The sequence below is a fragment of the Calypte anna genome, chromosome 7, assembly GCF_003957555.1.
Source record: "Calypte anna isolate BGI_N300 chromosome 7, bCalAnn1_v1.p, whole genome shotgun sequence".
Taxonomy (NCBI): domain Eukaryota; kingdom Metazoa; phylum Chordata; class Aves; order Apodiformes; family Trochilidae; genus Calypte; species Calypte anna.
Window position 1 is genome coordinate 29,322,040 of NC_044253.1, and position 26,640 is coordinate 29,348,679.

Here is a 26,640-nt window from a genome sequence, read left to right on the forward strand (position 1 = left end):
ATTTCTTTTACAGTTTCTCCCCATCCAAGGGTGAACTAAGATTAACCTTGCACTTCAAGTAAAAGTAGCCATTGCAGTACTGGTTCTCACTCCCTTTCTTCTGCTCAACATTTTGTCTCAATGTCTGTCCACAGGATACACAGGATAAATTGAATCTGCAACACAGTTAAGTGAATGACCAGCAGCATTCTCTCTAGTGGATTTTCTAAAACTAATGTAATCTGCAGCTACACTCATTTGTGTAGCTCAGGATGCTTTTTCTCACAATATTCCATCTTACACTAATCTAAATAGCTCTGTATTTTAGATTCCTATTTACAATTCCAATTCCCTGATTTCCACTTTTTTGCATCCTGACTAATCATCTCTGTTTTTAAGTAAACAGTTTGAGGAAATCTGGGAAATATCATTATAAAGCTTATGTGCAGGTTTTCCTAACAGAGGTCATCAGTGGCCTAAGGAGGATACCTCCACCAGCAGAACACTACTGTCTGATGGAAACTTTTCATCAGCAATGTCAGCTCTCAGGTGGAAGGGCACCATTTCTGGCTGAGGAAATCCTTCAGACACAAACTGCTGAAGGGGAAGTACTGCTACCAATACGTCCTTTTCTTGTTTTGGTTTTTTTTCCCAAGGCATTTGCTATTCCAAGGGCTGAGTCTTTTAGGGACACACACCTTCTACAGAGGTGTGAGATGCCTCATGGCCTTCCTTGGGAAGCAGGAAGCATTCAAAGGAAAAGATAAAAATAAGAGAAAAAAAAGTGATATCTGGGTGGTAAAGACACTAAAAATGAAGAAATCGGCAAGTCCAACAGAGCATCTGCTGCTCTTGAGATGTCCAAGGATGTCTTTGTCCCATCTTCTGAGATGTCCAAGGTGTTGCTCAGCAGCAAGAGCAGTTCTGCAGGTGGGGATAACCTCAGCTGGCACCAGCATCCCCTGCAAATCTCCTGCTTCTCAGTGCTGGTGCTGCTGGCAAGGATGTGCACTGGGGTTGGGATGATGTGAGAAGGAGCTTTTGCCTGGCCCAGCAGGGTTCTTAACAGTGCTTGAGTGCTCAACAACACTCTTTTTCCCAGAAATCACAACTGGACTGCACTAACAGGTTTCCAAAAACCTAGTGATGTTGACTTCCATGCTTCATCTATAACTGTGTGAACCCTTTTTGTGTTCAGAAGGGATTTTAAAGGTCTATTCGTATTTCACTGTCTTCCCCAGTTCTTACAGCCCACCAACTCTACAAAGCCATGCACTTGAACTTTTTAATGATATTACTCTAAATATGCTGAAACATGCAGTTTTCTTCTATGGAAAAGAATAAAATTTGAAGGACACACTTTTTAGAGCCTGTGGTATGTCCTGTGGCTTACTGCAGAACAGAGGACACCTCCTTGCCTTGAGGGGTGGGAGGTGAAGTGAAGATGGCTATCAACTTACAAAGTGTAGCTAGCCATAAAAATACCTTCTTTGTTTTGGACAGGCAAATATGCTGGAAGACCAACAACATCTGAAAGATTTTAACACACTCACTGCCAAGGGGATAAATACACAAGGCCTCATTTTTTTCAGCAGGGCTCCCATCCTCTCTGAGGTACATGTTGAGTAACTTACTAGCTGTAACTCACCTTCCCAGAGGAGAAGTTTTACTCACCACAGGCAAAGTTGTTTTGTACCTCACAAAAAGCCAAGCTGTAAGCAAGCAGATCAGCTTGCTTTGCAGAGACTAGTTTTAAATGTATTAAATCACAGTGTTGCAAGTAGCGGAAGAAATAAAAATTTAGAAGTAGTTATGCTAAGGTTTGGACTGGTCAAGCAGGCCGGAAAAACAGGCCCTGAGAACGGGTCTTGGGAAACTAGCAAGGAATGTGCTGAGAAGAGGGGATCAATAATCAGAGGAATTAGCATATAGAACATGTAGGAAGAGTAAACTGACACTTTGTACTGAAGATAAGGGTTGGTGGTGGGAGTCAGTTAAAACAATAGCTTAAGTTAAACAAGTATAAGATTTGTGGTTTGGGGATGCCTGTCTATTGTTATCTACATGATGTATTTAACTGTTTTGTAACTGAAGTTCCACACGTAAGCCTCGTTGTAAAATAGTATAAAAGCTGAACCAAAAACGAGGGTCTTCGGAATCCTGACTTGGGACGCTAGTCCTCAGGTTTCCCGGGCCCCGAATAAAGCACCGCATAAACTGACTCTGTTGGTTTGTGTCCTGATTACGGGCAACAACAGAATCAGCACCTCAGTAACACACCCTACAGACCATAAGATTATACCTGTGCCCATTTTTACAAGCTGATTTCTGATATCAACTGCCCTTCTGCTCCATTTGATAGCATGCATGTGTATTTCTACTTTTAATTTTTTCTGGAACATCTGCAGCTATAGGGAGGTGTGGGATCACAGATCCATGTTTCAGCTCAGGACCACCACTGGAGAAGGCATCATCTCTCCTCTCCACTTTTCCTACTCTTTCCCTTTTTTCTCACAAATTAACACACCAGCTACAGATAGATTTTGAACCTGACACCCAGGCAGTCAATTCCAACATATTCATTGGCACAGTTACACTGTACTTTTGTCATTCCCTCTCAGCAGTCTGGATTTAGATTTTTCCTCCCCTTGCATCTTTCTATCCTCCATTTTTTTCCAACCCAGTCAGCATTTTGTTTGGTCTGCAGGTTATAAAAAATCCTATCCTCATTTACATCATTCCTGTACTCTCCAATGTTTGCAGCTTTACCTACTTTAGGATTATCTCCACATTTAACATCTTTACACATCCTGAATAAATACTCTGTGAAAAAATAGAACAAGTCACAGAGTTATAAAATAAAAGAAGATAAATAAAGAAGAACCTGAAAACATCATCAGTGCTTAAATCCCTTATAAATCATTAATACATACCAGACCAAAATCATTAATATGTAACAGACCTTGATATAATCCCAATAACTTGACAGCTAATTATAATTACAACCAGGGTAATACAATATACTGATGTGCAGAAAGGATGACAGTGTCCTGATGGCAAGATGATCAAAAGCCTCTGAATAAATAATGAAATTGAATCAGGTCTACACGATGCAGTACCAGCAACCTTCCCCTTCCTACCCAATGAATTTGGCATTACTCCTAAAGCCCACCAGGTTGTCCTCTGCACTGGAGAGGTGCACACATGTAGGGAGAGGTGAAGCAAAAGACAGCCTTGAGGCATGCTCTGTTGTGCACAAAGTGGGGATAAAGGTCAGTGTGGAAGGAAAGAAAAAGACCTAAAAATAGCATTATTCCAGATTTGAAAATGAAGGGAATATTCATTAAAAATGCTATAAATGTACATCATGAAATAAATAAAGCACATAGAAATTTCCAAACAATGCATACTGCCCATGCATTTTGAGAAAACAACACATTTAAAATAATCACACCATCTACTCATACTCTTCAACCTCACATCACCAAAACTTATCTGTAACTTACATTTTTAATGAAATCCAAAACAACGTTTTTGAGATAGAAAAGGTCAAAGCCTTCAAATTCTCTTAGTAAAAAGATAGAAAGCTTAAAAAAAGTCAAAAGGAAGTATTTGGACAGGCACATAATATCATTAAAAAGACCTAAAAGATACAGTAGAAAGAGTGTAGTCAAACAATCACTACTGTATTTTAGCTGGGGAGAAATGCAAGCAAGAAAACAAGGAGAAATTTTTCTTCAGCAAAAATTTAAAAATACCCCATTCTAGCTACTTTAAATTTCTGGTCTATGTCTGTTATGTTTGATACTTTGTCTAGTTCATTCATGACTTGATTTAAACTATTTCTCATCCTGATTTACTTGCCTAAGTAACTTACATATACTTATTAAGTCATTTCATTGGAGCACAATTCTCTAGATGACAGCTATTTAACCACTCCTCTTGGATACATGCAATGGAAGTGTGTTCTTTACTTAGACCCTGAAAACAGGTGGTGACCCTTCTAGCCTTACTTAGCCTGTCATTGACTTTCATCATTCAGCTCTGTTAATGCCAACAATTGCACTTTGCAGACCAGAGGAATTCACTTCTCTGCTAAAATCTGTTGCATCAAATAATAACTATACTTAAAAGAAGTAATTCTGACGTGAGCTCCATCTAAGTCCAAGATAGGCAAGATGCAATTCACCCTTTTCTCAGCACAAATGATAATCCAAGCTGGCATTTCACTGGGCTTGGTGCTCTCTTACGTGACATGATCAAGAATGAAAGCATCAGCAGCAAAGCCTCTTCTCGGTCCAACAGTGTGCAAAAAGTTCATGCAATTGTCAGAAGTGGAAAAAATCACTCAATACATATGTAAATATATGAAGACAGAGAGGCATATATGCATAGATACATCTAGAGCAGAAGACTGAACAGCAGAAATGCTGTTATAGCTGACTTAACACACAACTTGGCTACTCTTAAGTCATCACCCAAAGACACCACCAAACCCCAAAGGGCTTCTCACCTGTGGCAAGTGTAACTGGAGCCCCTCACTGGGAATGGGCTGTCGAGATGGGGTCTGGTCCAGCTGCATGTTAAACAAGGACGCCAGGGCTGACTGAGCGGCTCGAGCTTTTGCCAGCTTTTTATTCCTTCCTGAGCCTTCGAAAGTCTGACCGTCCACTGCCACGGCCATGACAAAGTTTTTGGCGTGGCTCTCCCCGCTCTCTGACAAGAACTCGTACTTCAGCCCCGGCCGCAGCTCGTTGAGGATCATGATGGGGTTCTTCCCACTGGCAGAGGGGTAGGGAGATGGCACGGGGAGAGGCGACTGGGAAAGGCTGCTGGCTACGGCTGATGATGGCAAACCATAGTCCCCACTGGAGCTAAAGGACCCGTCCCCATTGGACCCCAGGTAAAAGGAAGCATCGGAAGGGACCGGCGTTTCGAAGCCGTTGAAAAGGGTGTCAGGGAAGTCTGCTTGGTCAGAGGTGAAGTCCGTGTTGACGGACAGAGTCCTCCCCATTGCCAGGTGGGCTTCTGAGGCGTTTGGGAACTGGACGAAAGACCGCAGAGCCTTCTCAGCAGCGTGAAGCTTGGCTTTCTTTTTTGTGGGGCCAGATCCCTCGAACATCTGCCCGTTGACTTCGACTGCCATCACGAACATGGGGGCATGGACCGGCCCTGTCTGGGAGAGGAGTTTGTACTGTAAACCCGGTTTGATTTCGTTAAGTTGCATCAGAGCATTTTTTGGCAGAACGGGGCCGGGCGTTTTCTTCCTCTTCTTTGGGCGAAATTTGGAGTGGCCATTGTTGCCCTCCTCCAGAGGACGCTTTCTGCTGCTGCTGCCACCCCCATTGGAGAGCTGTGTCCCCTCCCCGGCGCCTTGCCCGACACCTTCCTTGGGGGGAACGTTGTCCACGTTGCGGTTTTCTTTAACATCGGTGCTGCTCGAACCTGCGGTGCCCAGAAAGAGTAACTTACAATGCCTTCGTTGCAGGATCTTGTAAATGCAAAATTTATAGATTCCTTTATCTCTCTTTGTAACTGGTTAAGTGATGTGTGCTCACAGGTTAAATGTTTTGCAGTACCATCAGAGATAATAATAATAATTATAATTATAATAATAATAATAATGCAATCTCATGATAATTCAAGAAAGAATGCAGTCAATCATGATTTTCAAACTCTTCATTTGATACCATTGTATAGCAAAAAAACAATTGCAATTTAAATTATGCTCAAACAAAACTTTTACTCATAAGTTACATTTGGCCTGAAAAATGCTTTACCCAGTGATACGACTTTTAGTAGCATATACCTTTAAAACAAAGAAAAGTGTTGGAATGTTTTTGTTTCTCTTCAGCTATTCCAGACTCACCAAATTCCATTCTTTTTAACACCTTTCCTGGATGCTCATTTCACCTCAACTCGATTTGCTCAGGAGATACAGCTGCCCACTGTGTTAGCATGCCCAAAAAACTGCTTTATGTATTTCCACACAGCCTATTATTAAGAAACCTTATATATGTCATTTGAAAGCTATTTTGGAATTCCTTGTGAAGTACCAAAATTCCCACCATGGAATTACAAACCCAAAAATCACAATAAAGATCCTCCCTTAAAATTATGAAGAACACAAGAAGTGTGACAAAATCTGTGCAATCTTGATCATATTTTTATGTGGAGGAAAGGCACTGTAATATTAATTTAATGATTTCTTTTCTAGAGTAGAAATCTGGGGTACTGACACATCAGAGGTATATTTTGCTATAACTTCATAGACCTAATCCTACTTGTGCTTTATACTGCCTTTTGTGAATAAAAGGCAAATTTAGCAGGTCACATATTTCTAATTCTTCTGTTCCAAGACTTTAAAATACCTATATTACATTTACAGTAGGTGATAAATATTAATTGAAATGAGAGCAAAGGTGAAAGTTCTCTTTCACTGTGCAAATTTCAGCCACAATTTAATTCTTCCCTACAAATCCCATACAATGCACACATCACTTCACCCAGGTTACAAAGCTGATGGAATGGTTACTAAATTTTCATTTATAACATCCTCCAGCAAAAGCTCGATAGGTTACTCCTTTCGGTGCTCGAAGAGAAAAGAAGGAGAAAAAAAAAAGATCAAAAAAAGCCGAAGTAGGAAAACATTTTGTTAAATCATGGTAATACAACAAAGAATTGTACAGTACGAACATTAAATTCGGTCAGGAATGAAACACGAAGTATTCTGAAGCATTGCATTACTAGAAATCTGCTAAATTTTATAAAGTATCTCTTTCAATGTTCAGCCACAAACTACAATGACTGCAAAATGTGTGCTAGAGGGCCAAAACTGTCAATACACAGTGTTCATGCATGTATATTCTTTATATATACATATATACACAGTAAAGACATCTAAGGACAATAGAGAAAATTTTTACATATTTCTTTCTTTACGTCACTACAAGTGAGTCTCTTACTTGAAGCAGTGATCTCCACAGAGCACAATTCCTGGAACACTGCTCTTCTGCTCTTACTAGCAGCACCAGGAATTTGCTACCCATCAGTATGACTTTTAGGCTAAATAAAAATAATTTTGTTAACACTATTTAATGGCTTCTATTTTTCTTTCTTTCTATACAAAGACTACTATCAGTGCCTTTGGAAACCACAGATGGAATACACAAGTTGAACAGATTCCAGCTGAACACAGGAAAAAAAAAGAACTTTTGCATGTATCTGTGGCAGAAGGAGGGACTCCTTAATCCATGTCATGACACAGAGGGAGGGGAAACAGTGCCCTGGCAGAGGGGGTGACTTGTAGGAAGCAGGAAAGAAACTTGCAACGCTTACCTTGTCTCAATAAGAAAGAAGGGAAGAAAACTACTCCTTGCCTGAGAGCTACTAGGTTGTGAGCTTTGGAGAACCTGCAGGGTGGAAGAAACTAGGAGAGAAAGCAAGCAGGGAGCTAGCAGCCTGACTCAAACCCTGAGACCAGTTTCTAAATCATAGAGGTGATCCAAATCCAAACCCTGCTCACAATGGAAAGGAAAAAACCTTTCCATGCAAAGCAGAAGGGCCCAGGTTTGTTTCAATGCAGAGCCACTGACTTCTAGAAAAAGCAACTGCTTCTCAGGCAGAGGGTGAAGGTCTTTTCCTTCAGCCTGCCATGCCCAGCAATGGTGAGGTCTCCTCATTATCTTAAGGCTGGAGAAGAGCTGACAGATGAGTCAAAAAGTAAGATTAGCTGCCACCACCTGTGGTAGTTCTGGCTCTGCCTCATTCATGAACCCATCATAGCTCCAGCTAGGAGTATCAGTAATCAAAAGGAACAAAATTTCATTGCTCTAAAGTTGAGGTGAAAACAGACATGGATCATACTCCATGAAGGTTCTAAAAAAACCCAAAACAGCTTAGATCATTTCAAACTCTGTTGGTCTGATTTGAAAACCAGTATTATGCTTGTTCTGGCAGCATCACACCAAAATAAGGCAGGAAAATGAAAATTATGAATGTTATAAAACTATTAGAAAGTATAAAGCATAGGAGGGAGCTGGCAGGAGAAACCATTTACCATCTGAAAAAAAATAAATCTCTGTGTTCAGTATTGGATGCTCTTCATTATTATTTTCTTTTTTTTATTAATATTTTATATGCTAACATCATATGTCTTGCCTCAGAAAGGTTACACAGTCTTGGTGGATCTCCTAACATACAAAAAAAGAGGTTTAAAACCAGCTTAATCTTAGATTTTAAACATCTTTTCAAGTCCATGCGTTTTCCAGTCTTTAAATAAGTTTTAAAGGAATTAATGCTTTTTAAAGAGTCCTTTGAGGTCCACTCATGGCTGCTGTGTATTCAACACTTTAAGGTAGCTTTAATACAGATGCCAACACTCAATAATGGGATCCTGTTTTCTTAAACACTAATACTATTCATGATTTAAGAATAAGACATATTTTCTAAGTCTGTTTTATTTTCCAGTCACTAAAAATAGTTGGCAGCTTTAACCAGAGATTTCTCCAAGAAGCTGCCTTGGTAAAAATCATAGATGACAGAATATCATGCCAATGACTTCAGTGAAAAAGAGTCCTACCCCTGAGGGTAGGAGAGGCTTAAAAACCCAAGAACAGTCAAAGAAAGAAACAAGCACAGGAAATTTTCATACCATTAAAGAAAGAAATCTTCCATCTGAGTGTTTTTGTTTATTTTTTGTTTTATTCCCTTTAATTAAAAAGTGTCTGTAATTAAGATGCTTTATCCATTAGGGGACTTCCATTACCTGTTTGCTAAGAGACAACACTCTCCCTGCTCTGTTGGATGTGAAGCACACTTAATTAAATTGATTTGACTCTTAGCTGAACTGGAAGGTGTTTCTAGCTACCCCTTAAAAGCTCTTCTCATTTGCTGGCCTGGAAAAATTCTAAGTAAGCAATTTTTTTCATAAAAAAACAGGTAGAAGAAAAATCCCATGTGATCTTTTCTGAGAATCTTTTTAGAAAAAGGGGAAAAAATTACCAAAAAGAAAGGTCAGGACAGCCTCATGCTAGTATCCCAAGTGTTCTGCAAAATGCCCAACTTCTCCCTTTGACTGTAAGGTGATTTATAAGTGTGAATTTAAAATTAGAAAAGTATTTATTTCTATTGTATAGATGCTTCTGCTGGACTCTCTGATTTGAAGCTGAGATAAGATACAGATGGGCTTCTGGCACAGATTCCTGGGGTGCTCAGAGACATGCAAAACCAAAGAAAACCAAATAAAAACATTCTTAAAAAATAAATTAAAAAAAATCTTTCTCCCAATCTCTTTAAACATCTTCTCTATGTTAAACAGATAAAGGAGAAGGACCTTAAGGCCTGAAGTCTGAAACACTGTATTTTCTCACAGACATTAATAAAACTCATAAATGTCTTACATTTCAGTTGAACCAACAATATTTCAATTCTGGCTTCTACACAGCAATTCTAGTTATGCAGCTGTAAGCTACATATATTGCATTTGCCCACCCTCCTTTTCTGTAAGATACTTCCCAAAAAAGGGGGCACATAAAATAAAAAAATGAATAAGCAACTTCTTATATTGCACCTCACAAAGTTGATACAAAAATATAAATTAAAAACAAAATAAATAACAAAAATCCCCCTACAAAAATACCCCCAAACCTCTGCGCAAATCAGGGTGAAGAACTTGAAAAATTAAGGTTTGATTTCCCCATGCCCAAATCTGATTATTTTGCATTTTAAATTCATTATGTTTTTGTAGGCATATAGAAGCAGGAAGGTCTTCCTGCACCTTCCTGGTACTGGGCTTATCCAAGTAGGCATAATCTGTACCTTCCTTTCAAAAACATGGTACAGATGACATCTCAAAACATACTTCTGGAAGACAACTACACTTATACAAATGCATGTCCCAAACTTGTCACAATCCCATGGAACCAGTCTCCTGACAAGACCAAAAGTTCTGTGAATGGGTTCCCATCTTGGTGCACTGACACAGAAACCAAAACCAAAACTGAACCCATAACCCTGAAGCAGGCAGAATTTGAGGGCAAGGGGCAATGGCTTAAAAATTTGAAGAGGGGAGACTTAGGTTAGACAGTAGGAAAAAATGCTTTGCTGTGAGGGAGGTGAGACACTGGAACCGGTTGCCCAGAGAAGCTGTGGCTGCCCCATCCCTGGAAGTGTTCAAGGCCAGGTTGGATGGGGCTTGGAAAAACCTGGTCTGGTGGGAGGTGTCCCAGCCCATGACAGGGGGATAGCAAGCATATTCCAGTGGAGCTCACTGTTTCCTTAAAAAAAAAAAAAAAAAAAGTCCAGAGTAGTATAATTCTAGGGTTTTTTTGGTTGCTTGTTTGTGGGGTACTTGGCGCATTGTTTTGAGGGGAGGGTTTGTTTGTTTGGGTTGATTTGGGGGTGGCTTCTTATACAGCCACTGAAGCAGTATTTATCTGTTGTCACTTAGGGAAAAAATAAGCACATTTGTTATTATTTATACCATTAGAATGTACAATTATTTACACTGTACATTAGTACAACAGGAACAGAACCTTTCATTCACAAAAATATAGAGTTAAGAGGTCAATAATAGTAAAATTATTTGTATAATGTTTTAATGAAAATACTTTCTCCACAGGATATCAGATCTTAAGTATATCACAGAGTTTGCAGTATTTTGCCAGTGTATGCATCAAGATGATCACTATATTCGTCTATTTTCTGCCTAAACACACTTCAGCAATTCAGTAACCCAAGGTTGTAACTATCAACATATAATGAGATTTATCAGCCACACAAGACCTGTGGGGAGCTCCTCTAGCTTCTCCTTTTGCTTTTTCTTCCTCCACTTCTGCTTCCCCTCATTCATGTTTTACGCTTCAACTCTATCTCCTTCATCTCACACCCCTCCCCCTTCTGACTGGTCCCTTAGCCTGAGCATTAGCACTTTGAGGATTCTCTCTCTCCTCTTCATTGCTGGTTCAAAACAGGAAAATATTTTTTCATTTGTCAGTTGTTTGAAGAAAACTATGAGACATCAGGGACAGCTAGACTAGCATGCAGCCACCCATATTTAAAACACTTTATACGCAACGGTTCTGAGTCACTCTTTTATACCCTACCTCAAAACATACAAAGAAATCATTTTAATTTGTGGTCCTGAAGTTTCTTCACAGCCATCCCTGTGCTCCTGAGAAAAAGTCACCTTCAGAAATTATTATTACTGTGTAAATAAGAACATCTTACTCATGTTTTCTTCATCGTCTACATCCATTGTGAAGTTTCTTTGCTGGTTTCTTGGCTGGCGGAGACTGCTTCTGTCTGGAAAACAGAGAGTGGGATATTTAAGCTTTAAGGTAACCACATACAAGGTAAAGCATTGAACCTCCTCTAAAAGCAGCAGCCTGGGCACTGACTTTGCTTTGGGCCATTCACAGTTTTTGCTCAATTTTCACATAGAATTTACCCATTCTGTAGCTGAGATAAACTCTGCAGGACTACAACAATTGGCAAGAATTTTTTTGTATGATGAACTACTGTATTTTTTTTATATGTGAGTAAACTACTTTATCTTGCTACTTTTTTTTTTCCTTACGTTCCAAAATAATATCAAATCCACTCTGCAAGTCACCACACAGACCATTCAAGAAAGAATTTGTTTGGTTTTTTTCCTGAAAACTATTCAAGTACATATTATCCACTGCTTCCTAGGTAATTGTTCTAATCTCATCATGCCACGAGTGCTCCAACAGAGAGCACTGAACCCTAAAACCACACAGGACTTATACTTTTAACAAAAGATTCATTATTGTGGTGAGAAAAAAGGAGTGGGCTTCGCATTCTTACACCAGAGCAGATCAAACCATGGAAACTTGTCTTGTTTTTGCCCATGTCTTTAATTTGCTTCTTAAATTCATCTCTTTATCTGCCTCTTAAATTTTCTGAAGCATTAAGAACTAAGTGCTGTGCTTTCTATGTTCCACACTGCAATATTTTTTAAAAATATAATGCATTTATTTTCTGCTGATCCTTTACCACAATTAAATCTTTGGAAAGTACAAGAATAGAGTCAAGTCCAGTACAAACGCAAAATTGTTCTGTAATAATCTATTCTTTTGTAACATCTGCAAATGTTCATTTCATTCTGCTGTCAACCAAATTAAATTTAAGATTGAAGTCCTATTTTTAAGTGCATCTTTGATTCTACTCCAGAACTCTTATGAATAGTCCACAGAAGTCACATGGCAAAACTTCAGCCTTCTGTTATTTCTGATAATACAGTTATCTTCAGCAGAGATTCAGTCTTCTACTGTACTTTACTTTATCATAGATAGTATAAATTCTAATTATTCATGGGTATTTTGCTTACACTGTGTGCACCTTGAAAAATTAAAATTTATACACTTTATAGCACTGAAGTATTTCTACTATTTTATTACATTTTCCTCCATAATATTATATTTTGCTCTTTCCTCAGTGAGGATACACATCTGTGTCTCTCATCAAGTATTTAGGAACTTCAATGCTTTCAAAACTTTAGGTGTCAGCACTGGTGGAAATGAGACAACAGAGTCAAAAGTTATCAAGAAGAGGAATCATATAAACCAACACGGTCACACTTGGTAAGACTGACACAATAAAGTCAGCACTCATTTTAGCACAGCCAAATGTCTGCTCTGTAACAATAAATTTGTTCTGGCTCTCTTCCCACTTCCTGTGGGAAAATGTAGCTTTAATTCCACTCTATGTTAAAACTGTAGGAAGCTTTAGATAGTACACAAAAGGCAGAACTGCACTGATGATAATAATGAACATACTGAATACTGTATTAACCTGAGTTCAAAATATGCAAATATCAAGTTTTCCACAAGCAAAGAAATCGTTCCACCTCTATTTATTATTTTAGTAGACACCATACGTAAAGTATGCAAAAGTGTGGTGCAAATCCAGAGCCCAGGCCTAAAAGTCACACAAAACCATGGAATCACAGAATGGTTTGGGTTGGAAGGGACCTTTACAATTCACCTAACCCAACCTCCTGCCACAAGCAGGGACATCTCCAACTCAATCAGGCTGCTCAGAGCCCCATCCAATCCAACTTTGAATGGTACCAGAATCTGCCACCTCCCTGGGCAACCTGGGCCTGTGTTTTGCCACCCTCATTGTAAAAATTGTTTTCCTACGTTTGGTCTAAATCTACCCTTTTTTAGTTTAAAACCATTCCCCCTTGTCCCACCACTGCAGGCCCTGCTAAGAAGTCTGCCCCATCCCTCTTGTAAGACCCCTTTTAAGTCTTGAAAAGATGCTCCAAGTTCTCTTTGCCCAAGTAACAAGCAACGGGAGATGAAGAAATGGCCTCAAGTTGTGCTAAGGAAGGTTTAGATTGGATATTAGAAGAAACTTCTTCACTGGAAGGGTAATTAAACACTGAAACAGGTTGCTCAGGGAGGTGGTGGAATCACCATCCCTGGAGGTGTTGAAGAGCCATGTAGATGTGGTGCTGAGGGACATGGCTTAAGCACTGGACTTGGTGAGTTGTGTTACTGGTCAGTAGAGTTGGGTTATGGTTGGACTCCATGCTCTTAAATGTCTTTTCCAACCAGAACTATTCTGTGATTCTGTTTTACTAAGCAGAGTAAAAAGAACAAGTCACCTCAAGTCACCTCAATCACTCTTTATTTAGATAAGGTCATAAAACTGGAAGCTACTCAGAGTTCCTTTCCAACTTCAACAGCCTCTGGATTTCACCCATACACTGCAATACTCCCTGCTGTGCTGAACAGGGCAGCAGAGCTGCCTTTACTGCTTTGTCCTGGAAGAATTCACAGCATTTTGACTGCAAGTGCCTGTGTTGCTATGCCAGTGTGTTACACTGAACAAGGATTTGCAAATGTGAGTATTGCTTAATGTGTTTTATTGCCTCTCTGGCAGTACTGCCTGTCCCTAGACCCAGTGTCACAGGGGGCTGGAGCAGCAATGCCAAGGACACAAATGCCAGCAATAACCAAGGACCTACAGAAATACTTACTGAGGAAGAAGGCATGAGTGAAAGAACCAGGAAGAGAAAACTGTTATTTCCCAGAAAAAGTGAAAGAAATGCCTAAAGCTTGGAGACAACTACTTTCACATAGAATGCATATGCCTTGGACGGGATACCCAGGCACCTCACTCTGCTTTTTGTTGGAGAAATACAAATGAAGAAGTCAGAGACACAGAGGTGTTGAGATTTCCCCACATAAGATGCTATGGAATGAAGATGTTGCTTCAGAAAATCTGAGATCTTGTCCTAGGGTGTACCTTGAGGATGAGCACAAGACATTGAAGGGGCCTCTGCCAACAGGCAGGCTCCCTGCAATGCAGCATCTCAAGGCAGACTGCCCTCAGGTGGGGAGGATCAAACCCCTGCCTGATCCAGCTCCCTGGAAACAACCTGGAAACAACACCTGGCTCATCAAACTTTAATGACAAAGTGATCCTTACTCCCACTGCACCAGCTCGGGCACCTCTCTCCTGCCTGGTCACATCCTCCCTAAAGCAGATGGACAGAGGGAGGGGAGAGGATCATGCAAATCACATAAACCCTTTTCCCTTAAAGAGATTAGAAATTTGAGCATAACTTTTGCTAAACAGGCTACTTTTATTTGCTCTATAAAAGCAGCTTAAATTTGCTTTCCTATTACCATAGAGAAAGCCTGATTCCAATCCTAATTAACTCTGTACTATCAACAAGGCTGTAATTCTTGGCATAATAATATTGCCAACAACCAGATTATCTATTATGCAAATTAAGGGCAGAATTACACACAGCTATGCCTGCCAGTTAGGAGGAAACATTTATCTACAGTAACAGAAGCAGCAACACTCATTCTCTGTAGATACACAGCTCAGATACCACAGCCAATTTATGTTTAAAATCCAGTTGTGCTGAAGAAACTATAAAATCTGTGTCTACAAAAGCTACAGCAAACAATGTTTAGGCATTATCATATATTTTATTTCATTGTGATGATAAAGTGATAACTTTATTTAACTATTAGTTGAAACTAAAGCTCAGTGTTTAAAAATAACTATTTCAAATATGTTTTTAAAAAGGTAAAATGCTTCTAAAAGTACTTTATTCCAAAAGATTTCATGTTTTCCAAGCTTGTGAGTATCAGTTCAGGATAACTTTTCCTTGTAAATAAATCACTATTAGAGAAAAGGCCTGAAAAGTTGTTGAAAAATTAATTTACTTTTTGAGTAAAAATTATTTTCAGATTAATTTAGTTCAGAGTGTATGAAACAGTAGAATAAAATACTCCTGAGATAATAGTATGCTTTAAAGGCTTTAGGCAGTTGAGGTATTCCTAAACATCACAGGTAGTTTCACATCCATTTTAGAAAGTTATCACAACACATACATGGAACTGAATAAAGATTAAAAATGTGAGCAGTGTGGGCTGGAAAACTCTTATCAGTGACCAGAGTCAAGTGCAGTTATCACTGTGCCAGGCTATAAAGACTTTGGGAGAGTAAGAGCTGATGCAAGTACTGGGTCCAAGCCTGCATTAGAAGCAAAACATGCAGAGGTTCTCTTTTTGATTCCTCAGCCTCAGAAATGTGATGCCCGGCAGTGTTCATCCCTCACAGCCCAGACAGAGAATCACCACTATCCTAACAAAGCCAATTGTCAAAATTCACATTTGTTGCTTCCCAAATTTGGAGGGAAAGCAGGAAAAAGAGCCAAGCTTTGCAAAGCAGCTACTTTGGTCTGTGCTGTTATTCAGATGTAGCTTAAAGCATAAGCATTTATTAAGATAACCTCTTATATGGCTGTTGACTCTAAACACAAGGCTTGGTGCTTTGCTAGACAGGCTCAGACCCAGCTTAATTTTTCCATTAGTTTTAGCCTTGATGATTATTTTTGAAGCACAGTATAAAGAGACTTCTTCCCCTCACAGAAAAAAAACCCCACAAACAAACAAAAAACCCACCTCCAAAACAAAACAAAGAAAAAACCACAGAAAACAACCCATAACCAGTGTTCTTACTGAAGTACTGGAGCTGCATAGGAAACATTTTACGTATTGCCACATTTGCATAGTATAGCATCAGCACTACTCCTGTGCAACAAAAGGAATTATTTGACTGTAATCAACAGGACTTGTCACCTTATTTAGCATCTCAAACCAGCTCCAGTTATTCCTGCAGCACCACATGGTGTTCAAGGACAAAAGGCTTGGACGATTCATTTTGGAATGACTACAGGTGTGATCAGAGGTGAGCAATGCTGCACGGCTGCCTCCTGCTGCTGTACCAGGGACAAACCCTATGGAGGAGCTGGGGTTCCATCCAGGCTCAGCACCACATCCTGCTCCTCCAGCCTGAAGCAGAGCAATAGCAAGCTCCTGTCTGCTAAAAGCATAGGTAAACAGCAATCCCAGTAGCAGAAATATCTGCATAAATTAATGTTGGCTGCTGGTGGCATTACTGAAGTTTGTAAGAAATAGAATAAACAGAAATAGAGGTTACACAGATCTGTATTTTGGAAGCAACAATTATAACAGTCAGGAAGGAGAGCTGACAGAAGAGCTGTGAGGCACGTAAGAGACACAATGCCAGAGTAATGAATAAGGCAGCCAAATGACACTAAGCTGTCTGTCCACATTTTCTAATGAAATGTTTGCAAACTTTTAAGGGTTAACAGACATCTCAACTCAACAAAGCACATTCCCACAGTGCACAAAAGCATGTGCACACCCAGGCAGGGAACAGGACCAGAACTACGAATATAAATACAATATTTTAGTTCACCAAGAGAGATTCAGATTCTTGGCTCAGAGACTCTGCAAGCATCCATAGGCTCCTTTGCCTTTGCTAGGCAAACACAACTGATCTAGACTGACCTTACTCTAAAACTATCCAGCCAAGGCCAGGATTTGATTTTTATGCCTAAAGCAAGGAATAAATTACACTAGAAGTCTCTCTTAGAGTATGAAAAGTGGGAAGCTGTGTATTTTTCACTGCAACTCCCCTATCTCAAGCAAATCACTATGGCAAGAGGACTGTGTGCATTTCAAAGAAGAAACATATCACTGATTTCCATGACAAAAAACTTCTTACAGCCTCTCCCTTAACATAAAAAACACTTTGAAAAGAATGAATTAGATGTACTTTTTAATGAAGCTCAAGTAATATCTATTTTTCCAAACAAATAACATTCAAACAGTACATGTAACATGTAAGAGTCAGTACTTGGCTGGGGCAGAGAGAATGAACTTCTCAGCACCTTTTGTACACATATTCATTAGGAGAATGGTCTTCCACACTTTCTCCCACTGAGGTCCATAGATATTTTTTTTTCAATTGGCTACAGAGGTACAGGATTAGGCAGTAAAAAAAAATTAAAAGCCCTTTCATATAAAATAGGACCCATATATGCTTTGAGAGATTGGGGGTAGATTTTTTTAGAAAAAGGACTCTGAAGCCAGGCTGCTCACTACAGAGGAGAGTTTCCTCTCTTGGCAGGGCATAATTACTTCTGAAATCAATATCACTCAGTTATCATTTCAAGTCTGAAGGAGGAACAGTATTTTTTGCTTCCTTGACCTTCCAAACTTTTACTCAAGCAGTTTTCATAATGCAGCAAAACTGCAGTAATAAACTCATTTGCTGCCTCTACATAATCCATTCAGCATTGATGTCCAGAAACCTCTCTGATCCTGCAGGCACAAAGTCTCCATGCTGCTCCAGCACTGAGGCTGGGTCATCACTGGGGGCATCTAAGCAAGGACAGCTTCCAAAAGGACTCCCCTGAAGCTCAGTGTTTGCCCCTGACTGCAGGTGTGAGCAAACTCTCTAGTTTTATTCCCAAAATCTTGCTCTGGGATAAGTGACACAAATAAAATAATATTCTCTGAGAACACTGGAAAAATTTTAAGCTTGGAAAAAAAGGTAAGAATATAGGAAAAAGCTTAATTGCTACTCAGAGATTTATAGAGCTTTCAAAAATAATAATAAAGGGCAAACATTAGCTAACTGATTTGGGTAAGGGCATATTCAGCATTTTATATGTAGAATAGGAGTGTGGAAAAAGTCTGCTTTTTTCTCAGTTATGACTAAAAAAATTCAAGCTTCAACTCTACCATGCTGGTGTAGTAGAGGGAATTCTTGATTTTAACATGGAGAAACAAACCTAAGTCCAGCTGTTGGCTAAATGTGCCCAGGGAAGCCAAGCAATTCTGCATACAGCACTCCCTGCAATATTCAGACAATAAGCAGCACCGCAAACAGACTTCCTTTTCTACATGCATTGTATGTCAGCCACACCAAACAGGAAAACAACACCTAATGTATGCTTTTTAAATTGGAGTCATGAAAAAGGACACTATCTTTACAATTTTAAATCCCCTGGTTTTGAAGTCTGTTTCTTAGAGTATTACCAAAGAGAGGAAGAACACCAGAAGTACTTTTAAATGTACTAGCCAACACAACAGTAGTTGCTTTTGTTTCCCTAAGAGGATAACTTGAAAGATTTTTAATGTATTTGCTACAGCAAGTGTGCACTATGTGAGTACAAAGAGAGATATAACTTGAGTTTTTTCTTGAATATGCTGTGTATTCACTGCATTAAAAAAAAAAAGTTGTGAAGGAGTCTTTAACGGCTATCTCATTTATCCTCATCATTGAGGAAACACTGGATAATACCTTGAAAGCAAAATTTAGTGGCTGCCTGGTTTTATGTTAAGAGAGAATGGTATACAAGCAAAAAAACATAACATGGCAGATGGAAAATACTATCATCAGAAGGCAGTACAAGTCAGAAATCTGCACCTTTAGAGAAGTTTCCTATTTGTTAAAAATCCCTCTCCTTTCAAACTTCGAAATATAAGGAAAATAAAATGTTGGCAGATGTTGAAGGTTTCTGTTCAAAGTATTTTTTAGTCTATAAATCCAAACACAAAACACTGAAATTGCACTTAGAATAAGTGTTCAATCCCCACCTGAAAACGTCTACATCTACAACCCCCCCCCAACACTTATCAAATAATAGAATCATTAAGGTTGGGGACGACCTCGCTACCTTTCCGCTCCGATCGTTTCTTCCGCCTCCGTTTCCAGCGCTGGGGGACCACGCTGAAGAGGGTCTGCAGGCTGAGAGCTGTGGCTGGAAGCGATGCCATGCACACCCCTCCAGTCCCCCCCACTCTTGCCCCTCCGAAGAAGGCAGCAGTGTGTTCCCTAAGGAGGGATATCCCTGCCCTTCCCTGCACCCGAGCTGTTTCTCGGTGTTCTCCAGCCGCAGGATGCACAGTCCAATGAACAAGGATGAACCATGAACGTGCAGCTCGTCCCTACCCACCACAAGAGGCACATGTGCCAATTAACCCTTCCAAAGTGACAGGGGCAAGGACAGAGGTTTTTTAAAAGACACCCTTGCTACTGGGTGCAGAAAGGCAGGTTTATTTATAGCTTGTTTTTGAAAAGGAGGGCAATGCTTTGCTGTGGCTTCAGCCTTCTGCATGCCTCAGAAACAAAGAGAGATATAAGCAGGGAAACATTTATCCATCCTGGTGTGTGAAAACAAGGTGCCTTCAGCATCCTTTATAATTCCTTCTCATGTTCTTACTTATGCATTTCATATGTTGCCTAGAAATGCACAAAATATATTATTTGTGAATAGCGAGAATATGGAGATATTCAAATCTCAAAGAGCAATGTTTTAGTCACACAGTTTCCATATAGGGATTTGCATTCTAGAACTGACCAAAAGACTTCCCAATGTCAACATTAACTGTAGCATTTTCCAGCCTTTTTATAAACAGAAAAAAGAAACATGCCTTTACAGAATACTGTGGTTTTCCATAATGTGAACCCCATTAACTCCTCTGAGCAACCAGCTGAATACACATTCATCCTGTCAGCCCTGTGCATCAGCATCACCACAGACTGGGGGCTGCAGCTATCCCTTAATACTGCAGATTAAACCTCACAGGAGAGAAAACATCTTCCAGAAGAGGATGTTTGGTGGTACAAGTTCCATGGGCATCTTCATCATATTACTACAGTGAGGAGACTTCTCTGACAAGTCACCTCCACCTCCTCTCAGACCTTAATTTCTTAGACCCTGGCCCTTTTCAAAGACCCTGGCTCTATGGAAGACAGCACGTGATCAAATCCAGATAAAATCTGATAGGTGACAACTAGCCAGGATAGCTGTTTTGGAAAAACATTGCCACTAGCATCTTAGATTAGCTGCACTTCACTACCCAAAACAATCAAGCTCACCTCTGGGATTGGGATGACCTGGTAACAAGGAGCCCTACCTCTCCATCTGCTGCTCCCTCTGCTGGCAATTGTTCTCCAGATCTGAAGTACCAGCCAGTCTATGATGGAAAGCTGCTGAAATCATTTAACTTGATGACTGAAATTATTTCTGCAGGAAGCCTCAGTGCTAAGGGCTTCAAACTTTCCCACTTACTTTAGAAACCTATATTAACACCTATATTAACAGGCACCACTGAGGATGGAGAATAGGACTATTCATGCTTGTTTTACAAAATTTAACAAGATCAATTTGCCACGGTAGAACAAGCCACCAATGCCATGTTCATGTTACCACATGTTCACTGCTTTCAAGAAGCCTGGGACAAAATGAGCCTCATCATGATCTAAGACCAACTTCCCAAAACAGTCTTCCCTGGGGCAATAAGATGTGATCCTCCTTTGCAGTAGATATAAGGTCAGGCACTTTCTTATGGTTCCAACATTTCTCCCTCCTTTTACTTGGGTTCACAGACTGCCCAGCATGCTCTGGATTAACAAAGCAACATTCCTCCCTTCATGGAAACCAGGAGTAGCCTCACTTAAACATGACAAGGCTGACATCAGGCCCTGCAGTGCCACATCTGGATGGGTCTACAGAGTCATGGCAAGATGAAGGTGGAAGTCAAGGAAACCCCAGTGAATCCCACAGCACCAGTGTCAGCACAGGTTGCACTGGTTGCAAGCTGTCAGAGCCTTTTACCATCTGACCAGAGTTAATATAAGGCCAAAGTCAGTGGTTCTGCACCTCACTAATCATGGAATGGTTTGAGTTGGAAAGGACCTTAAAGATCATCACATTTCAACCACCCTGCCATGAGGCAGGGACAAGAGTTTCAGGCCACGTTGGACATTTCAATTCCCATTAAGCTGTGAATGATGGGCAAAGGACAAGGGAAGTGAAGCAGCTACATTACATGGCCTTGCAGGAAAAGCACCACTGACACAAAGAGAGAAAAAACTAAAACACTCCTTGGGGAAATGGGAAACAATTTTGTTCCTTTGAGCAAAAAATAAACTTTGTAAAAAGCAAAAAAGCAGCATGTGATACCACTTCACTGTAATTGTTCCAGCTGTTGAAGCTTTCACCACTTTGTGAGTACCAGGGAGCTCAAGGCCACATTGAAGCCCTTCTGCCAAGCTTCTCCTTCACCTGGGATTTCATAAAGCTCATAGGAATAACCTGTAGTATCTTTAGCTACCCATCAGACTCACTTCAAATTAGGTAAGTTGGAAAGCTACTGGCAAAGTAGAAAGTGAACAAAAAGAATATGATCACACAACAATTTGTTTTTTAAACATATTGCATGAAAATCCCTATGCACCAAAAACGTCCTTGCAAATCTCATTTTCTTATAAAATTGCCCACTATTATCAGTTTACTTTGCACACAGTTTGAAGGAATAGTCACACAATGCATTTTGTAAGCAGTCGTAGTGGTTTTTTTTCTCCACCTGCAACCCATGTACTTTTCAAGTGCAAGGATAGCATTACAGACCAACAGCAAGTTTTTCTTCAAGTTTTGTGTACTGCAGCAAGAATGAACATAAATTAGCAGCAACCACTAGAATCTGTTTAGGCTAATTACAGCTCTAGCATTTGCTCAGCACAGCAAATCTCAAAAGACAAAGCTGCTGGCTGCACATCAGGAACTCCAGGAGCTCTGATACTACATGCCTATGCTTGCATTTCAACCCCTCAAATGACTGAATCTGCTCCAATGGCACCATCTACTGTTACACTGCATAATTAATTGCTTTTACATCTATTCCTTCCCTGGCTGAGGAAATCTACAAATTAGAAATAACTTAAGAAATGTGCAGATTTACTCTACAGTAAACTATTTTTTACCATATACACTTGGTGACCATGTTTTGTTTTAGGTATCACCACTTACGCTTCTTACTGGCTTACTCTGAGAACTGAACATGGAATTTTAAAGACACATTCTTTCTGAAGGACCCCTAAAACACCCACGACTTGCAGAGATGTATTTAAAGTGCATTTCCAAGGAAAAAGCGATAACCACTCAGAGAAGAAAACTCAGCAGCCTAGAGCTCCCAGCACCATGGTTTAGAAGATAACAGATGCAGCTACCCAGTAGTGCTGAGGAAAATGATAGCTAATAGAAAGAAGAATCCAAAATAGGGTCAAAAGATGTTTAAAAAGTCTCAAAGATTTTGAAGTTATTTTATAAAAATAATTAAAAAAAGACATCCAGGTAAGGTCATGTCTGGCATTAGCAGATAGGCTTAAAAATTGGATGTATTTGCTCCTTTCCCACCACAGTTACACGAAGCCCAACTCAAATGCTCAGCAAACTCTCAAGCTCTACATGCCAGCTTTGCATATTTATTTTATTAATATGGATTGGGTAAAAATTTGCAGTCACAGGGCTAAGTGATTTTTTGCAACATCGACTTGAAACAGCTATTTCTTAATATTTTCTGGTTTAAAACTGTCTTTGAAGTTGTTTAGTGAACAAAAATAAACGTAAATTAAATATAAAAGACAGTTTTGAATAATTGTTTAAACACATTAAGATGATTCTATCCTCCAAGTTATACATCAATCAGAAAACAAAGAACCTCACTGTATATTTGCAAATACGGTCTGCTTACCTTTTTATCAATTAGAGTACATGATGATTCTGCAACCTGCAAAAAGAGAAACACAGTTAAATTTGTAAAAGAAAAAAAAATACTAAGTGTATTACAAATAGTAACTCCTGTCTTTCTAAAGGACAAATTCTGATTCTGTAAGAATAAGAACTACATAGTGCATACACACAGTCACAGAGCCTTGTAAGCCCAGCAAAGGGAGGGGGAGAAATAATTCTCAACATTCCTGATTGGAAACAAAATCCAAAAAAACATCCAACACTGAAGCTGCTTAGTACTGAGGTACAAACAGCTGCTTAGAACCTCGTGTGTCATCTCTGCACCTTCTAGCAGAATAGGTGAAGAAAAAAATTTGGCCAATAATGGCTTAAAACTAAAATCAACTTCTGTGTTATTACAACCCACTTATCCTACAAGGAAATCTAAAGTTGTCTTCTTGTTAGAAGTTCTGTTGTTTTTTTTTTTTACTTTACACATTGAATTTTATTTTTAGTGGTTGATTTTAATCCATATAAACAAAACCTCAACCACAACCTCCTTTTCAAACAGCACTTCCTTGATACTTATGACATCAGCTTCTCTTCTCCTGTAGCGACTGCAAAACTGGAAAATCTCTCAGCTGCCAGCAGTGGGGAAAGAAATCAGAGATGTAGGGTAAGAATGATACAGGATAACAGGAAGGAAAAATGCTACAAGACATTTTCTTTTATTTCCATAAATAGATGTAAACTGCATGGCTGTTCAACCAGGAACAGATGGCTTTATTTTTACAGATAGCCTCCTAGTTATAAGAAAATATTTATATGACTTTATCTCTGTGAAGACACACTATTCTGAAAGTGGTTCTGTAAATCCCAGGAGCCATTTCCAAAGCAACAGAATATTTAAGTCCTGTGGCTCTGCTTTACAAACACACACACACAGAGTCAATGTGGGGACATCACCTGTGCCTCTAAAGGATTTTGGTATTTGCACCCAGAAAAGAAAAAAAATCTGTTACACTGCCCACAAGAGGGTGCTGGCATCCTACAAAACCTATCAGTAAATTTAAGTTCCACAGTACAGCTGTGGACTACACAAACTGATGGAAATATTTATTATATTGTAACTGGTTTGGTCAAGTTAGACAAGAAAAGAACCAACACAATAATGAAAGTTCATGCACTGAACACTGCATTAATTCAATCTTGTTTGTTTTTTTTATCTCAGATATTTCAATTTCCCAACACTTCATGGTGCCATTCTCCAATAATTCAGAAAAATACGGCAACAATGTGTTTGTCTCAGCCTGATGTAGTAGAAATGCCAAGAGAGTTCAAAGCAGTGTCAGCTAAAGCCAGCATCCCTCTCTGCAACGGATTATTATGCAAGTCCACTAAAAACAGATACAGCATTTCACACCATGATGATTTACCAGTTTCTTTAATATCTTCCAATCTTTGTAGCTCCATATCCACAACAAAATCTCTTCCAAACCTTTGGAATACCACATATAAACTGCAATGTGAAAATCAGTATTTATGGCAACATACGCTACAAAAAAAAAAAAATTAACAAGGAGTTTTTGGTAATTCTCATTCTACATGAGCACTGCTTTAAATAAAGCTATACTTAACCCTGAGAATGAACACTGCTAGTAATTTTTATCTAAGTTAACTAAGCGTGGGCTTCCCCCAGAGTTGTCTCCTCCAGGAGCAGCCAGCTCCTCCACAGCTGCCCCACTGTGCTCCTTCAGGGGCAGCAGGACCAGGTCTGCTCCATCACAGTCCTTCAAGGGCTGCTCCACTGTGCAGCTCCAGGGGGATCAGCCTGCCATCTCATAACCACAGAATTGTTCTGGTTGGAAAAGTCTTTTCAGATCATTGAGTACAACCTTAAATTTCACTGGGGGCTGCGCAGAGGGATGTCTGCCTAGGCACCTCCTCACCTTCTTCCCTTATTGTCCTTGGTGTCTCTGCTCCAGGATTGCTCTCACCTCCTTCTCTACCTTGAGGGTTGTAGCAGTTTCCTTTTCCCCTTCTTAAATGTTCCCCTTCTTAAATTTTCCCCTTCACAGAGGCCTTGTCACCATCTCTGATGGCCTTGGAGCTGGGGGAGCATCTTCCAGCTTCTCACAGGAGCCACCCCCGTGGGCCCTCCCCCAGTACCAAACCCCCCCACACACAGACCCAACACACTGGGGCTTAAAATAAGTTTATCACTAAGTGCAAAAAAAAAAAAATCCTTGCATATTGACAGCTGCAGACAGTTTTACGGGGTAAGAACCAGCCCACAGGCACGATGCATAAGGAACAGTTTTACAGTACTACTTAAAAACTTATCTGCAGCAAAAATCCAAATATTTAATTTCTAACTCTTAGTTTTCCAGATGGGAAACCAGAGTAGTCCAAGCTCACATTTTTAGGAGGTGAGCGCCAAAAAAAGGTGAAGGAAAAATCAGGTTTTTTACACCTTAAACCAGTAAAGACACTAAATTGAAAACAAAAGGGAAACACCACTGTGATGTAAGAACCAGAAACAAAACTCACATCTCCAGCATTTCTTACTTGGCTCTTCAGAGCTTTGTTAAGTCATGCTGGACATTTAGGACTTTCTGAAAACACTAATTTTTTAAAGCTCAACTGAAAAGGTTTCAGGGCAATGAGAATCGACTCAGACATTTGATAACTCACTCCTTTACAAACGATCTCACATTTATGAAACAGCCTCCCTAGTTTTCTGCCAGCCCTTTGAAAACTTCCTTAGGAGAAACACACTGAGAAGTGCCAGCTAAAATTTTGAGGCCTTCATTGGTAAACACATAGCCCTCAAATCTTTGAGAAATGAGAAAGATTTCAGGGCTCTCATTAAGCAATGAAGAGAGCACTCTCAGCTGAGCAGGAGGGGGGGATCTGGTCACTCCAGCTCCACTGCTACCACTGCCACCTTGCCTGAACACCCTGCTCCATCCCAGGAGCCATCAGCCCATCCCAGGCCATCTCCTCCTGCCCAGAGGAGCAGAAGCACTGCCAGGCAGGGACCCACATTATGGGGATACCCTGTCCTGTCTCAGCTGCAGCCCCAGGTACCAGGCATGACAGCAGCAGAGGGAAGCAGGCAACCTCACACTGGGCACATGTACAAATAATCTCTGTGTTCTCCTCCAATAACTGACAGCGATTTTCCCGTTTGCAAGGTGCTCACTGTGCTGATTCTGTTCTGTAAGATTTAGGGGGGAAAAAAGTACAGCCAATGACTGAGACCACCAACACATCCACCTACAAGGGACATGACAGGACGCCCCACCTTGAAACACAATCCTGCAAGAACCACTCAAACACAAGGTAACTATATAGAGACACTCACCACCAGCCATGTGGACAGGTCCAAAACCAGTAATTCCAGTATTTTCTTTCCTATTTTTTTTAGTTTCACAGGGCTGAAAAATACAGTTGGTGAAGCAACCTATGGTTTTTTGATTGGTTATATTTAATTTCAAATCTCATCTTCAACTAGGAATCTTTCCCACATCAAATTGCCACCAGCAGTTGCCAGAGGTGGCTCCAGATAGAGACCAGCTGTGAACAGCTACCATGGGTTTGCTCCCAACTCCTGCTCTTCTCTTCTCTGGGGGAACACAGGGAAGAGATGTCTTTATGGCAGATTTTGCTCCCGACCCCAGAAAACCACAGTGGTAGCCAGTGATGAAAGACATGACACATCTTTGCATACATAAAAAGAGGATGAATCTCAGTAAATGCAGTTTATACACAAC

The 26,640-nt window shown here is 40.0% G+C and overlaps 1 protein-coding gene across 2 annotated transcripts in view; it reads right to left on the reverse strand.

The window, feature by feature from the left end:
• ADARB1 (adenosine deaminase RNA specific B1) overlaps positions 1-26,640 on the reverse strand; it is a 58,810-nt gene that overhangs the window by 15,273 nt on the left and 16,897 nt on the right. For both annotated transcript variants that reach the window (XR_003987768.1, XM_030454690.1), the window contains exons 2-4: positions 22,887-22,922; positions 11,209-11,283; positions 4,493-5,424 (exon numbers count right to left, since the gene is read on the reverse strand). Coding sequence is in view for 1 of the 2 variants with exons in the window: in XM_030454690.1 (XP_030310550.1) it covers positions 4,493-5,424; positions 11,209-11,236 (960 nt within the window). In the remaining variant the exon portion in view is untranslated. The remainder of the gene's footprint in view (positions 1-4,492; positions 5,425-11,208; positions 11,284-22,886; positions 22,923-26,640) is intronic.